We start from the raw sequence: 17,850 nt of genomic DNA on the forward strand, positions 1-17,850 counted from the left end.
TTTTTTTTTTTTGTTTCTTCACCAGCATCTGCTCTTTCCATCTCCTGTCTCTCCCTCTTCCTCTGCAGCTCTCTCTCTCATTCCGTCTCATCCTGTCATCACCTCTCATCCTTTCCCCTGGTAAATAAATATAAGTCAATGTCACACTGCATGTCAGCAGCAGCAAAGTACATTTTTTAGTTGGCATGTTTACACATACCAGTACACAGTGTGATCCTGTCTTGACTTTTAGGGTGTTTTTAAAGAAGGAATGAAGGCAGGTAGACTTGAAATGCATTTTGGGATTTTTGGATAGTTTAAATTAGGAGTGTGGGTACTCTAAAAAATTCAAAAGTTCTCTGGTTTTTGATCCTAACAATCAGTTTTCCTCTCTTTTTCGTCTGATCTATTTTTTCTTCATGAAAGTCCCTGGCCTTACACCATCTTCCAGCGTGGTTTTGATCTTGTGATGGGAGAACAACCCTCTGATCGTATTTTCAGGTAAGGGGGACTTCATACAACTTTGTTGTATCCAAGGAAAAGTTTTTGTTAAATTTTATTTTATTTTATTTTATTTTTTTCTAATGCTCCAGTCAGATAGATCCTCAGATGTGTTAGATCTGTGATTGACATTTTTCCTTATGATCACGAGAACAGTGCGAGCAGGCATCTACCAAAGGGATTAGAAAACATCAGACTCTAAATTTAGAAAGGGAAAAAGAAGGAATAAAACAACAACACTTACTTTTTTTAATAACCAGAACCTTTTCGCTTGTTGTTGTAGTTATTTCTTCTGTTAGCTAGTTTCCTAATTTTCCCCAGTGCTCTTTGATAAACTTTGAGTCCACTCCTGAAAAATGTGTGGTGTGTGGTGGTCCAGGGTTGTACATAAGAACTAATAATAATAAAAAGATGTGACGCTTAAGCAGTTACAGCTACTTTTATTTCAACAAAAACTATCAAAACAGATAATTTCTTATGTTGTAACAAGACTGTTACAAACTGACTTGAAGTGTAAATGTGGAATAATTTACCTTTAGGTCTGTCATAATTTAAAAGATGATTAATGCTGTATTCATCCCCATGTTTGCCTCTGTTCGTTTGGAAGTGGCATAATGAAGAAATGATGGAGATAAGAAACTGTTCTTGGGTTTTCCACCAAAATATTTTACGAAAAGCATTTTTCATCTGGCGTGAAGTGACGTGACAAAAAGCCACTGGCAGGATAAATGTCGTTCTTCCAAATGAATACCAGCTGAATGGATGCAAAGCAATCCTGTTGTTTTAGTGTTGCAGTTTTTGGTCATCAAACACCAAATTAGTTGTTAGATAAAGATGGATGCCATTTTGGCTAAAACTTTGAAAGATACACCCAAAACCAACCAACCAACCAGTACTGTTTAGTTTTGCAATTGAATTCCAGTCATCAGTTATGTTTTTATAACAACTAAATAATTATTTTGAGTACGTTGGTGTGATCCCTGAACTTCTATCAGAAGTTGTACTTTTGTCTTCATTACAAGACTCTAGCCCCATTCACAGATCTCTTAGCTACAAAGCTAAAACAGAAATGCTTTTATCCCATTTTGATTTGATTTATGAAAGAATTGCAATGACACGAGGGACTGAATCCAACCTACTGCTGTTCTGCCTCTGAGCTGTAAAGCCAGGTAGTGACAGAACTGTAACAGACAATATATGTAAGAGTAAGCAGGCATTGCTGTTCAAGGGTCTGATGTAATGTGAACACACGGTCTGTGCGACCATCGGGATGTGGGATTAAGAATGGAAGATGTCTGATGCTTTTTGTTTTTTGCCATCGGCCATCATTGCCATCGAGCTACACTCCACACCGCCCATGGTTCTGTGATGCTGGCTGCATTAATGAAAGCTTGCATGTGGCTCGACTCAATTGGTGATTTATGAAGAGCCAGAGGCACCTTAAAGAAGGGCGCATCTTTGTGTCCATTCTGACTCCTTCCATTCCACAGTGCAGCAGCAAAAACAAGAAAACACTGCCTGTGCTACTATTTTATTAGAAGAGAAAACTAAACAGTTCATTGTAGACCACTCTTTTAGTTGTTAACACAGTCTGTTGGGAATGGACAGGAGAGGCTGCCATAACACTTCATTTCCTGTAAAAGGCTTTGAAACATTACCTTCCCAGTTGACATGTTCTCTAGAGTCATCTCTTTTCCTTCTGTTAAGATAAAGGTTTTAAAATGTTGTCCTCAGAGTGTTCCCACACAGCTATCTATTCTAATTTAACCATCCATCTTAATTCAATCATTTTAGTCTCTAGCTGGCTTTACCAAACAATCCTGCACGTCACCTTGAATTTCAGCGAGCTTTCAAAGAGCTGTGCAGCTCTAATTTTGTTTGCCTAAGCATATATTAATGTTTAACAACAGATTATTAAGGTGAGTAAAATGAAGCAAAGTAAACAGAGAAGATAAATGCTGAGAGTCAGCATTCAAACACACAACACTTGTTATCTGCGCAGAAATAACCGCAGGGAGTTCCTCTAAGGACCGCGAACATGTTTTCCACTCAACAACCGTTTCCTCGCAGGGACTCTTACTGTTTTCCACCTCCCGTTTCTCTCAGGGCGAACCAAATAAGTCATATAGCAGCACACAAGTCCCCAGTTGTCCATTATAAAACAGAGCTTGTTAAGTGCCGTTTAATTCATCCTGTGGTCACCCTTTTACGTCACACTGCATCACAGGGAATCTCAGCTCTCCTACTGTACACGCTCCCTGAAGAATAAGTAGAACAAGATGTGGGAACAACATCCAAGAAGTAATGTAGAAATATGACTTTTTATGTAGCTTACATTCATTAACAAAACCCAGAATCATACATAAAGTGGAAAAATGGCATCACTTTGATCCATTTAAAGTCTTGAATTAGAAAGAAAAGAAGTAATTAGGTTGATATAATTAAATGTTTTTGGTTCTGTAGTGATTTAATCACCCTGGTCGTAAAGTGGCTGGTAGTTCACACAGCCTTCTCATTTCACTGCCCTTTTTATATGCTAAGCTTTTCAATAAAGGCAGACTTAATCATAGGTTTAAAAATTGTTAACCATTTAATCAACATGTTTTTGTCCTTTGTATTACAAATTAGCACACTTTATTTGTAACTTCTAATAAAGCTCTTTATGACCATTAACTTAAAGTTTGACTTATGACGTAGAAGATTTTATTTGCAGTGTTTAAAGTTAAATGGAATTCAATGTATGCCATATACAACATTTAAAGCCTTTGTTCAGGCATCTGTTGTTTACAATTTCATCCCCATCTTTGGTCTCATGGGAAACTCTTCTTGGCTCTTTTTAACAGGGTTCCACATTTGGTATGCATTGGGTCCATAAACACACATTGTCCCTCTGTTGAGGAAAGATTTATGCAAAAAAAAGAATAACTTTTCTGAACAGTCAAACAAATAACCTCTAGCACCAACTCAGAATCAGCAATACTGTACAATAAAGTGGGCATTTTGATGCAATGCTTTATCCTACTTGTTTGTTTGTTTGTTTTTTAAATTTTAGAATATATTTGATATTATCATAAAGGTTATTTTAATTGGTTTGGATGTTTTATGCTTTTGCGAAATGTGCTATAAATGTATTAGCTAAAAGTTTCTAATGCAAACATTAAAACGGATTGTTTCTTTGTTTTGTTTTTTTGGGGTTTTTTTTCCAAATGTGTTGAGTTTAACATCTGGGAGGGTTGCTTGTTAAAGTCAGTATCTAACTGAGCTGTGACTTTTGGCAACTAGTATGTGAATGGCATTTGCAAGGTAGTTTCTAAAATGCCTTGAGACATTCACAATTCACTCACATGATTCACAGAGATGTGCATTCCTGTTGATTGAATTTTGAACATGTTCTCTCAAAATAGCCACAGAGTTGTGGGTGTCTCAAACCTGTTTCAAACCTGTCTTAAGCCTAAGTTTCAGTTTGAGACAGGTTCTAAATTTTGTCTGGGTGTCCAACCTTTCTCTAGAGCTCTAAAAGAAAACACATATAGGTTTTAAAACCACACCAATGATTAATATGAATTATTGAAAACTGGCCCAAATCTGTTTCATTCAAAAGTAAACTCCAGTATCATAACTGCGGCAGCAGCTGCCTAGGTGGGTACAAAACCAGCTAGGAAAACGGTTTTGCAAGTTGTGGACACAAAAATAGGCCTTGATTGTCAACAACCCTCTGAGTGAAATGTGAGAGCATGGCACGCTGGTCTCGTGGTCACAAACATTCAGAATTCAATAAGACTGCAACTGAAATTTCACGTATTTTCTCACAATTTTGAGTTGACAGCTTGTCTCTCACAGTTGCATCCCAACGACACACTAACTTACACAAGGTGGAGACTTAAAACCGGTACTTGCAATTGTTCAAATTACACAACAGGTAAGGTAGCTTTGCACAACTGTTTTTAGCTGCAGGGAAAAAAAAAACTGGGTCAAGTTATAGAAAGAAATACAACAAATTTAGTGTTTCATGTGCAATTTAAAAAATATGGACTTGGAAAATTGTGTGACTTCTGTGTTTGAAAATTTAATGAAATATCTACTCTTATTGCATAAATCAAATCTGCATTTTTTTTTTCTTGAGGTTTCCACATGGGATTGGAAACATCTATTTTATTTACATCAATACCCTTTTCATTTCATGTGATTTAAATATGCATAAGTACCATTAAGTTCTAATATTTTTATTGTACATTTTTTTTTGTCTTTCTTTAGATTTACTTACACCTTGGGAGAAGGAATGTGGCTCCCATTGAGCAAAAGCTTTGTGATCCCTCCTGCTGAGCTTGCCATCAACCCCTCAGCCAAGTGCAAAACAGACATGACGGTAATGGAAGACGCAGTAGACGTCAGGTAAGAGACATTTAATACACATTTTTCTTGGATATACCTTCTGTTGACATGACAAAGGAGGCTCCGTATAACAGATACAATGTTTTATCAGGTATAAGGATCATAAAAACTGTTAGGCAGCTGACCAGAATTTTTCTGTTTATTCATATATATATATATATATATTTTTTTTTTTTAATTGTGGCACTTAAATATTACTCAAACCTTTTTTGTGTGTTTTTGTTTTAAAAAGATATGCATGCAATTTTTAACACCTCTCCAAGTCAGCCCTACCATTGCTGCGGTAATCTTCCCAGTGAAATTACTGAAGAGGTGTTAGCGGTCATGATTCACAAAGGGAAACGGTACCGAGTTCCAACATAAAATCCATTATGCAGAAGGAAAAAAATTAAACAAAAACAAAAAATTAGCTGGTGATTCAAAGCCACAAGCAACATTTAAGTTGTTAAATGCTTCATAACTCCAAAGACAATCTGCTCTGCTTGCAATGCCTGTGTTTGTGTCTGGACTGCAGAGAGAAAGCAGTAAGTAACTGAACCAAAACGAAGCTGCAGTGTTAAATTGGACCCAACTGACATCAGTGATGCAACAGAATTATTTAGCCACTTTGCTTTGCTAGCAGTGGGCGGCTAAATTGGCTCAATTTAGGGAAGAAGAAGCGATCTTCAAAACAAAACAGGCTTGTTTCACCAGTATTTACACTCAAGTGCTATAAACATAAACAAAACTATAGTATCTTTTTAGTTTATTATGCTCACAGTCTAAGTTATAACTACTCTACAAACCTGTCTTGGACCTTAACACCAGGCTGCATATCTAATTCAGGGGTCATTGCACCTTTGACATATATATTTATTGCCTAAAGAAAGGTGAAAGGGCTATAATGTTTTTGTTTATGTCTGTGTGTGTGTGTGTGTGTGTTTGTCTGTTAGCAAAATAACCAGTGGACAGATTTCCCTTAAATTGTCAGAAAGTAATCATTGAATGTGCATCTACCACTAACTGAATAACTTTGGACTTAACCCCTATTTCAAGATGGATACCTCAGCAAAGTGATCAGAGCAAAAACAAAATTGGCTCTAGTACCATATAGTTTAGATGTTATATAGTATTTAGTACCAAAACATACATGGGCACTAACTGATTGCACACGACAATTGGAGTCTACTCTGTCAACCTGGTAGCAACAAATCTCATAAACCACTGGACAAATTGTAAAGAAACTTTCAAAAAGTGATCATTGTGTGTACATCTACAACTGATTAACATCTGGAGTACAGATGTTTACAGATATTGAGCTAAAATCTGTTATGGTAGTAGCTGAAAACACCAACACATACTCTGAGGGACTATACACTATGTGACAACATTGCTTGAAACCCTTCGATTAACTGTAGGAATGAACCCTATTTGTTGTTCGTCTGTTAGGAAAATATCTCATGTATCAGTGTCTAGATTTTAGTGAAACTTTCAGAAAGTAATCACTGAATTTACATCTACTCAGACTCAACCCAATTCATGTTTTGTGTTTGCTAATCAAACCTTAGCCAACGCAGAAATCCCTATACTTCAGGTGATTTTAAAGGTATTGAGCTGAAATTTGGTCTTTTAGTAACTGAGACTCATCCACAACACATACACTGAGCACAAACACATCTCATCAGATCTTGCAATATTACAAGACTGCACAAAATGTAATTTACAATGTTTGACCAAAATGGCTATGACTCATTAGAACAGGATCTTAGTTTGGATCTCTGGCATGTCAGGCGGCAGGCAATTAGCATTCCTTCAAGGAATAGTAGACCTTTAATTTAAAGTCAGAACTGCAGTGAATATGTGTTCTGAGTTTGACACATCACAATAAATAATTGAACACCGACAACGTCCCTAAAATTAACTTTAAAATCATGAAAAAATAGTGCAAAATAAGCAGTGCAGATATTAAATATGTCTTGGTGATACTCAGCCTTCTGTTATTGTGGCTCTGCAATATTTCCACCCACTGAGTGCTCACTGATCATAGTAACTCCTATAACTGCAGTGGGTAAGCAGCAGTTTAACCTCCATGTTGCAGTGTCTTCCTAAAACGAATCAACAGTGTGCAACTTCTCGTTCATGCACAAACAGTCCTCCAACAACTGCAGTGCAAGATTATTAACTTGCACTTCCAATCAGCTGAGCAGAAATCTAATTGCCTGAGCTGGTACGGTGAACCTCAAACATTACAACTTTATTTTCCACAAACTTAATACACATTTTTCTTCATCTCATCATTCTTGTGCTTTTAAGTAGGTTGGTTTTCAGACCGTACTTTTTAAAAAGTATGTCTATGTGGAAGGCAGAGGAGTCAGCTAATTATTAGTACACAACAAAACAGTACAAATGCATAGTTCAAGGCTCATGCATTGTAGCAGTCCAGGTTATCATGATACAGTGTTGGAGGCTTAAATTTATTTTCCAATACATTAAAACCCCCTAATTTCAGACCAGCCCAAAACATTAAAAGCAACTGAAAATAAATGAATAAATAACTGTGTACTTTCATGGCAACATTTTCTTTTTAAGGGGGTGAGGGAGGATGGGGGTCAGGGGGCTCGTCAAGCAATTTAGGATCAATGTAAAAAGTGTCTATACAACATCTTGTTTGAGAGAGACGGTGTGTTTACTGGGGAATCTATGAATAAAATGTTCAGCAAGGACACTAAATGTATTGATTGGAGTGTCTTTGCAAGTTTAGCACAACATACACAAGAAATTATTTCTACAAAGCTGGAAAGTAATTACAATCTCCTTCTCCTGAAATGGCCTCAAAACCTTTAGTATCAGCGACTGAGCAGTAAAAATATTTACGAACAGTAGGGTTTAAGCTTCACAACAGTAATATAGCCTAGGTCTTGAGCTCAGAATCTGCTGAATCTGCTTAATGTATCTCTCTGTGAAATAGAATGAGAACATACGGGGACTGCTGGACCTTTGCAAAGCATGTAGTGTTAAAGAAATCGGGTCAGAGACATTAACTATAATTTGTCAACAGCTGGCCAACCAAGGCTTTTTGACGTCCGCTGTAAATGACATTTAAAGTGCAATATAGTACACAGAACAAGTATATTTGGAGACATTTTCATTAGGCAGCGTTGAGATCAGATCACACAAAGTAGGGGTGCAGAGGGTTCTGCAGCACCCTGATGAACACCAGAGAACATGAAGTCCAAATGCATAGTTAAAGACTTAATAAAATATAAACAGTAAAACAGATTTTATTAGTGTTGCCAATGTTTAAATTTCAATAACATTTTGATATTTTTGAGTTTTGCAAATCTGACATTGAAGCAAAGTTATTGTATATCTATGTGCAAAATTTTACAACCGCTTAAAATCCACGAAAACGTGAGCAGCACATGCTTACAACAACCCCTGGTTAAAACATCTTTTTATGGCTATGAATGTAGATGGAATGATGGAAACTCATATTAGTTCATATCTTCTGTAGATGAAGACAAAATTATTGGTTTGCTGCTCTGTTACTTTATTAATTCTTAAGTAAGACTTGTATAACTCTGAAATAGTTTGTGTGACTCCATGTTTGGCAAGCATTGTGCTGTTTGGAGAAGTCTGCGCAAACAAGACATAAAGTAGATCCATCCAGTGGTAGGAATTGTCTTTTTAGAATATGTTGTGTGAGGCCCTCTCAACATGTTTGGGCGAAGAACATGTGGCAGTTGTTTGTCCCGTGAAAATATTGTCAGGTAAAATTAGCTCGGCTCTCGTGAGTACTACATTCTCCATTCTTTCTCCTCATTAGCACAAACTGTAGGCAGTAAAGGAGCTTTGCTTTTTTTTCTCTATGAAAAACAGGTTTTGTAGAAAGTGTGAAATTATTTTGTCCTCTGCCTAATGTTGCAGCTATTTTCTCAAACATTAGGTTATGTGTGGAACAGTCCATTTTTTTTTCTTGTATGTCTTTTTTTATTTTAGTTTAAGTCTGCAGGGCTTCTACCACTGTGTTTTTTATTGCCTCATATCTCATTCAGTAGTGTTCAGCAGTAATTTTTGGTGTTTAAATTATGCAAGCTGAGTGGAAGCTTATATCTCCCAGAGGAGACCTGAAGTGTTGTGGAAAAAAAAGTGCTACAAATAAATCCAAAAAGCACTAAATGAAGAAGCAGATAAAACTCCTAAATCCACAAATTCTGTAATAAAGCTGCTGTTCAACACCTAGTCAGGTCAGACAGTTTATCAAAATGTTGAGAAGACAAGCAAACATATTGGAGAAGAAAATAGTGCATAATTCACGGAGTGAAATAAGAACAACAACGCCAGCACATTGTGAGTATCCCCCCCAAACTCACCTAACGCCTCTCCCTTTGGGCAACTCCAGAGAAGGAGACAATCCAGCTGTGCCCAAGCTGTGTGTGAAGAAGAGCCTAACTATATTTAGTTGGGATCACTTGACATCACATGCCAGCTCTTCTGCCAGAGAAGTGATGTTCCTCAAGAACCAGATCGTCACACTAGAAAGTGACATGTCCTCCTGCTTTGCCTCCTACCCAGCTCACACTGCTCTCAACTTTAACCTCCCTCTTCACAAGTGGTGCGCCCCAAACAGAGACGGTCTCCTGTGGCTTCTTTGGGCTCAGCCAGGTTGAGTTCAAACAGCCAAGGCTCGGCCACCTGGAATGTTTTTAGCAATATCCCCACCATCACTACAGTATGGCTCCAGGAGATTGCCTTATTTTCCATCTTCTGCTTGAAGTAACCTCTTCATTGTGTTGTCACTTCACTGAAGGCATTAAATTGCACCCGTCCTCTGGGACAGCCCTTGGGATCATGGAGATACCAAAGGGGATATACAAATAATCTAGCTTGAAATGTATTGTAACTTTGTTGTCAACAACATGAATATAGATGTCACATATGTCAAATCATTCGTGGTCAAAAGAGTAATCCATATTCATTTTAAAATCTATTTCTTTGCTCCTTTCCACAAACTGTTATTGATTTTTTTCTCTAGTCGTTTTTGCATACTTCCACCTGTGCTCACATATTAAATGTACCAATTAATAGAAACTGTGAAAAACTTTTAAAGAAATAAAAGGTGAGTGTGGGTGGACAATATGGTATTCTCTGAGCCGCAGCAAAGTTTGACAGTATAGATCACAACACAGTCGTCTGAATTTAGTGGTGAAAACTCAGCACAAGCTGTGATTGACAGCTTCTAAATCACAGGATTTTATGTTATGCTTTCTATACTTTATATTACTTGCAGAAGAACTTTTCTATGCTTTTTATTACGTACAGTAGAACTGAATGGAACATATGTGCATATATTTAAAGCGTAAAAAGCAAAGCCTATTCAGTCATTTTTGACTGAACAAACCCATCATAAACTCCTCAGTTAACAAAAGTGAAACTGAGAGCTTAAAGTGCTTGAAAACAACTGGGCAAAGAGGCATGCCTTTTAATTGAGTACCTGTGTCAATCTGATTTATTTTCAGACAATCACTGAACTGAGGAAATGCCTGCGAGTGTCTTAGTGGCCATTCATCAGCTGCTGTCTCAATGCATTGCACACGAGAGCAGAAAACAGAAAGGGCTTCATTATCCAACAAAAATACATGCGTGCTTGTTGCTGGGCATACGTCACGAGTTTGATGCAAATGACTTTCGAGTGAACAAGATATAAAGACTTGTGTGTACAGCTCAGGCCCCAGCTGTGAGGGTTACTAATTAACTCTGCTGTCTCGGCCACAGCTGGTTGAGTACTTTAGTACTCAAGACAGAAATGAGCAAGTTCATATATTAAGCCTGGGACTGACAGAAGCTATAGGTAACATAGTATTTATCTAAAATTGCAGTACTTAATTGATGTCTTATAAAGAAAGGTCTTTTTCTGAGTGTTTCAGTGTCCCTTGTTCTGCTTCATTACAGTTCTTTACACGTCATAAAGGAAGACTTAGCTGAACAACGACATCTTTATTTGACACTTCTGTCAAAGTTAAACAATTGTTGTGTAATCACAGTTATTTGGTGTCATTGTGACCATGTTTGAATCATCATCACAGCTGTCTTTATTATATAAAAAAAGAGCTGGATAAAAGAAGTTTTCTTTGTTTACTGTCAGACATCACATGTATCACAATGCTTTCATTCTGCTGTTTTCTTCCGCTACTGCTTTGTTTACACACGTTCGACTCATTGTCATTTTGTTTTTCGACATTTTATTTCCATTTGGCAGCTTTCTTCAAGATGCTGTGTAAATAACTCATTTCCTTCTGATCCATGATCTAATGAATGCTCTACTCAGTGTTCCCCAGGGGCCACGAGCCAACACTGTTAACACCTTTTTGAAACGTGCTGCTTCTGAGCTGCGTTCCCACGTGTTTGATTACATTTGTAACTACAGTAAGATGCTCTTGAGCAGAAAGATAAACAATAATGAATTTGGATTTTCTCTCCTTGATTAGCTGGTGTTGTGGCAGCTGAACTGATTTAATAGTATCTACTTTGATTTATTTATTTTTTTTCAATTTCAAAATAAATGAAATATTAGATAAGATGCACTTCTTTTTAAACTAGGATCTTTATGTAAATTGTTTTAGCAATTTGTAGCAAACACACATTATGTTCCTTAAAGCTAACTTTATGAAAAATGACAAAAACTACAGTTTAACAAGTTTAAAATAGTATTTCTGCACTGGAAATGTCTTCCAAAGAGCTATTAGCCTAAGACTTTATGTATCGTGAAGTCAAAAGTGTGATGGAAAATACTGATGCTGTAGAGGAGTATAACAAAGAGAAGATAAAAAAAGTCGGGTAAAGTGTGTTTTTTGTGACAGACTAAAAAGAAAATACAAAATTTCGGGGAATCTTTCTCTGAACTGATATCTACATGAATATTATTGAAGAAAATCAGGTAGCATTTCTTCACCGTTCCATCTGAGGAACCACTTTTCCATGATATATATCTTATCCTGAGAGAAATCACCGTTTTAGTTTGAACTCCTAATTGCTTTCCTTTTTTGAATGCCGTCCTTAGCCCACGTCATTTTTGCTCCCAAAGTTAGTAGTCTGTCATTAAATGCACCATCTACCACTATTTTCCCAAAAGCATCAACCATTTTTTAATCTAAAAGTAATTTTTTTTCTTTTTTTTGTAAATTGGGAAAAACATAAAAGCTTATAAACTGTCTGTTAAACACCAAAATGAGCACTATGACGATCATTCTTTCAGCCTTACAAAATTTCATCTCATGACCACTTTTTTCCTCAATGCCAACATCTGGTTTTTGAATCCAGTGCATGTTATAAGTACACTGGGTTGCTCACATCATGTGGATGTGTCCTGCCTATAATCTGACTTCTACAATAATTTAGCATTCTAACACTTGTTAGTTTCATCTTCTGCAAAGGCTCTGCTCAATAGGTCCCCGCAGAATGAACGACAACAAAGCAATAGCCAATTATACTGGAAAGAATTGGTTTGTGAGATAACATCGGGTTGACTGGGAAACCAAGGGAAATCTGCTTTCTTGCAGGTAAAAGTTGGCCACTATGTATATCTTTCTTTTATTTTCTCACTGTTAAAGTGGTCATAATTATCTTTACCGAAGGCAAGATTAACAGCAGTATTACCAGAGTTCGTATTTGTCATCAGTGGGACATTTTCTTTGCAGACACGTACCAGTGATTTACATTCTGTGAGGAAACACTGAGGTCCTCTCTGCTTTCTTCTTCACCACTCATTTCAAACACTTATCCTGTTGTCCCTCTGTTTGATAGTTCTTTACTGACCTTGGAAGAGGTTTATGGTGGAAAATAATAATAATTATGTTATTCAGCTGTTCACAGCAAGGTTAAAATAATAAATTCATTGTGCTTTTTATCTCCGATATCTCCCACTTTGCACAGCAGTTGTGCTTCTTCTAAAAGTCATAGCGTTTCTCGTGATGATTACACAAAATGAATTTAACATGAAAATGTTAGTATTTTATCCAAACTTGATGTCAAACTGCCTTTTTGAAAGCATGTTTTTATTGAACATTTTTTAAAGCCGAATGCTGAAACACAGTCTTCACAATGTCCTCTCTTTTCCACCAACACAACTCCATCTAAAGAAAAGTGATACCCTTATTTGTACAACACAAAATTACCTAATTCTGACAGGGAGATATTTAACTTCTAAACTCCATTTAGCTAAATGAAGACTTACTTATGTATTTTCCACAGTATGAGATTCATTTAAGTTGGTTGAGGATGTTCAAGCTTATGTTGGAACCTTATTTAAAAAAAAATAATAATGTCAATTTTGGTGCATTTGGTCAAAAGTAAAATTTCCTCAACAGAACAATATTTAGTTGATATTACCAGTGAGCATTAAGTATAGATATGAACATGGTAAACAGATCAAAATAACATTTTTTTTTTGGCATCATAACACCTGCATTCTTTACTTCTGCTCGCTTCACTTGCTATTGCGCATTAATGTGAAACTTTCATGCCTATGTTTACAAAAAACGAGTTTGTCATTGAAAATTGCTTTGAATTTTTGATGCATCTTTTTACATGCTCTTAAACTAAAATAAATATAAGTTGGACTGAAGCCCAGGAGTTATACAAATTGAAAGGTGCAACTTTTTAAACTGTGATTTTAGGTGTACCACACATTGCTTGCAATGACTCAACTGTAACACAAATACTTTTTTTGGCCACTACCTTCTGTCTTTGCAGAGAAGAGCTGATGATCAGTTCATCCTTCGACTCTTTGGAGGTTCTCTTGGACTCTTTCGGACCCGTCAGAGACTGCACCAAAGACAATGGAGGCTGCAGCCGCAACTTCCGCTGCATATCTGACCGAAAGCTCGATTCCACTGGATGTGTGGTGAGTCTTTTTTTTTTTATCAAACTGTACCTTGAGGCACCTGTGAAGGCAGTTGACCTTCCCCATTCAAAAAAAGCCAATTCAGGTTATGACAGTGTAGCTTACAGGCCACACACCTCTTCTTTTGACTGATACAATATGAGGGCAGGAAATTGCCTTAACCTTTAACATGTTCAAACCCTGGGGGGATTTGATCTCATGCCATCCTACCTGGACACTTTACCAAAGGTTATAAAACTGTCTTTTATTAATACTCTGTTTTGGCCATCAGTGTTTGAGTCCTTCTGCCTGTATAAATATTCATGGATGTATTTGTACATATCTGCAGGCCATAGTGACCCACATCAAGGACACACAGCAATCTGCACTCTCCAATGTTTCTGAATAGACTGCTTGAGTCTCCCTCTTGTCTCTCATGCCTCTCAGACCGTCAACACATTCATTACCTCCAGGTGGTGCTTAGCAACCAGGAAATGTAGCAGCCAGGTTTGTTTTCTTCTCCATCTGTTGGGGACTCCAGTGATACCATTCTTGTCATTTGCAGAATCTTATTGCCTTCTGCTAGTGTTTTGCTTCCCTTCAATCCCTCAACCAGAATCCCCCCTTCTATCGATAAACTGTCAGACGCCATCCGCCCAACAATTTAATTTCTTTTCAAGTGCTCTGATGCACTTGAGTCGAGCCTTTCAGGTGGTCTGGGAAGATGCTGTTTATGTGATTCGGCATGCTTATCACTTGTGATGCATCTCAAACAGGATGGGGCAGCTTGTGAGAAATTTCAATAGGGGGTAATACTTCATTTAGATTTTTAGATTTGAGCAAAGACCTGCATTCCCAAGGAATTGTGAAAGTTGGTTGTAACATATGCAAGTAAACATTACATGTAGCTCATGTTGGAGTCCATTTATGGATGACTCTCTTGGTCTTTGATCATCTTACTTCACTCAGAAAGTCTGAGACCTAAATGAGCTTTACAAACATGAATAGAATGGTTGGTTTTAGCCTTTTTTTGCAACAGAATTCAGGATTTGCCATAAAGTGAGGACAGTTTATTCCAATCATTCTGCACTTTTCGGATGTCTTTTCATTACAGCTAGTACCTTAAGCTGACAAGAAAATTTTTATACCAAAATTAAAGTTATAGGAATTTTACAAGACATTTTAGTTGTATCTCTTTCAGATTATCTTCAAACACAGCAAAAGGCGTATAATGGTGGAATCACTCAAAACCCATTTGATCAAAGTATTCTTGTCTCGAAAATGGAACTCTACATAAGACGGTTATTTATGCAATCTTGAGCAGTTTAAGAAAACATGATCATCAGTATCCATTTATGCTCATGAGGGAACACGAACATGTTTTCTTCACTTTCTTGATTTCAGGCTGTTACTGATAATACAAACTCAGTACTACTGAGCCTGATGGAAAGCTCATTCTTTCGATTTTTGTTAGTGTATACATCACACTTTCTGACAAGCCAGTGTGACAGTTATTCCAAGGATTTTGCATTTCACTTAGGACAGCTCAGTCAGTACAAACTTCACATCAGGTGCAGATATGTCTCTCTCAGTAAGGTATGGACTCTCAACTTGGATGTTTCATCTCCATCCGTGTTTATTTTCAAAAGATTCAAAGAATTATTTGGGATTTTAGCCCTTCAGCTGCTAATTTATGGAATCCAAGGTGCCTTTCTTATAACATTTTTTTGCTTGTTTTAAGCTCATTCAATTGAGCTTTGACGCTGTTTGAAGCTCAGAGTTGCAGTTTAATAAACAGAAGAGAGAAAAAAAATGATTTCATTTATTTTTACTGTTTCAAACCTTTTTCACATAAGGAGTCAAACCTCCTGGCTGAGCAATTGGATTAAATCAGGAACATGTTGGTGCTTCACCAAGACTGTTTTTTTTAATGAACTGGCAGTGTTGCTTGAGTCACCATGGGTCAGTTATCAGAGTCTATCACACTGTTTTCTCTTATTAGGATAAGTTATTAAAAGATAAGACCATTTGTGTAATGTTTATCAGCTTCGACACATCTGAACCTGATGTGATTTATCTGTGCAGCCACATACATGTGCAGAGGTTGACCCAGGTTTTAATGCATTTGAAGGATTTGGTGAAAGGAATCCTGTAAGTTGCAGCAACATTGCACTGAAATGACAGCAGTGTCGTACCCATCCAATTTCCATCTCATACCAAGAGATGACAGAGTGGATATTTTTAGCCAGGGCTTTGAAGTCTCATGGGCATTTGAATCTGTTTTGCTTTTGCACTTTTTTTATACCTTCCCTTGTGTGGGGAAGCACAAAAAAGACATTTTGTTGTGACATCCTTCCTTAATGCATAATTACAGGATGACTTTAACCCACAACTTGTATTTGCTATCTATCCATCTATCTAGCACACTGCTTCTTTATGTTGCAGTGTGTTGCACATCCTCGCCAAGAGCATCAGGGAAAAAAAGAAAAATTTCTTCTCTCTGAAATTAGTCTCAGAAGGATCTATAGAGGAACGGTGAAAAGATATCTTTCCCAGCGCTTTGAGGTGTCATGAAACCCTCCTTTTGTATTCTATTAATTATTTACTGTCCTGTATTATCTTCATCCCCTGTGAAAATGCAGTGCTGTAGTATTTTTAAAACCTTTGTGAAAAGTTAACAAAGCGAAACTGTGCACTTATTGTTTCTATGTTCACATCAGAAACATTAAGAAGATCCTTTATCTTCACTAGGCTCAACGCAAACTGTGGCTGATACAAAAACTTCTTTAGTCTTTAGTTTTATTGTATGATTTTAGGCGGTTTCATCAACAAGGTGGAAGGGTAATTAGCAATATAAAGATTTTTAAGTTGAACCTAAAAACACTTATCTGGTCTGATGCTTTATTTTAAAAACAAAAGTATTAAAGTTGTGCCCAACAATGGAGCTTTATTTAGACAAATTTACAAAAAAATATTCTTGATAGAATATGTGTTGAAATTTTATTTCAGTTTTAAGAAGAATTTCCATCCACTAAAGGAAAATGAAAACCATCAATCTGTCTTTTGAGGGCTTTAAATCTCAATTTCAGTTTTTCGATAATCTGAGGCACATTGTAATGTAGCCATCTAAACACCTTCAATAAACCATGTTGCCTTTATTGCATTAATTGTTTTCTTTCTCCCTTAGCTCTGTAATGCAACTGGGTAATGTTTTCTTTATTTACTGTAAGTCTGTTTTGAGTTGAAAAAAAGGCAAAAATCTAAAAAAAAAAAAAAAAAAAAAAAAAAAAGGTTGCTGCAGAACAAAATTTTAGCTAAATCATATGGTATGTTAATACCTCCAAAACCTAAGCCACACTGAAAGAGGGTTATTATAGAAAAGACACCAAAACCTGAAGTTACCAATATGAGATGAGCTATGGCATTAAATCAGTCAGACAGCCCAGTTTTTCTTCACCTTCATATTTTTTATTTCATGACTAAGTCATACAAATTTAAGCTACATCCCAATTTATGCACATCGTGGCACAGTTAGTTGTACTGGTTTTAGTAAGTGAAATTTTCACCTTTAATTTAAATGTTCTTACTTCGTTAGTATAGTTTATGTTCTGTCTCCCCTTTTTTCGTCATTAGACTCATGGTTTCTAAGCTAGCATCTAACTTCATTCCTGTGATTTGCTAAATCTGTCTGGAAGTCGGTTCAAGATCCACGTATTCTTTAGATTTCTTTTTTTTTAGTAAAATTATTTCAGCAACAACATCTGTATTTGGAAATACTGTGTGTCAATAGTTACTGAATGTTTTACACCAATTTTAAATTTTTACGTCATTTTGTGGATATATTGTTGTCTTTAAATGTGATCTGCTCGTTTTATTTTCTAACATTTGCCAACATCAATGCAAGTGAGCAACTCTGTTATTCTTCGCCCACACAGACACATCCTGCCCAAGAGCACTCCAGACCGCTTCAGCTACCATCACATATATTAATGTGGGTTTTAGTAATTATCTTGTGACTGTTGAGCTTATAAATGAGCTTCTCACCTGTCTAATCAGCACGGTAAACTGCCTGAGCCCCAGAAATGTGATACCACCCTAATCAATTAACACCTTGTCTG

At 36.7% G+C, this 17,850-nt stretch overlaps 1 protein-coding gene across 3 annotated transcripts in view; it reads left to right on the forward strand.

Annotated features, from left to right (window-relative positions):
• Positions 1 to 17,850, forward strand: part of astn1 (astrotactin 1) — a 300,003-nt gene that overhangs the window by 102,337 nt on the left and 179,816 nt on the right. For all 3 annotated transcript variants that reach the window (XM_017420879.3, XM_017420880.3, XM_017420882.3), the window contains 3 exons: positions 406 to 480; positions 4,735 to 4,872; positions 13,603 to 13,753. In XM_017420879.3, coding sequence (XP_017276368.1) covers positions 406 to 480; positions 4,735 to 4,872; positions 13,603 to 13,753 — 364 coding nt within the window. The remainder of the gene's footprint in view (positions 1 to 405; positions 481 to 4,734; positions 4,873 to 13,602; positions 13,754 to 17,850) is intronic.

This window comes from Kryptolebias marmoratus, linkage group LG20 (genome assembly GCF_001649575.2).
Source record: "Kryptolebias marmoratus isolate JLee-2015 linkage group LG20, ASM164957v2, whole genome shotgun sequence".
In the NCBI taxonomy this organism is placed as follows: Eukaryota; Metazoa; Chordata; class Actinopteri; order Cyprinodontiformes; family Rivulidae; genus Kryptolebias; species Kryptolebias marmoratus.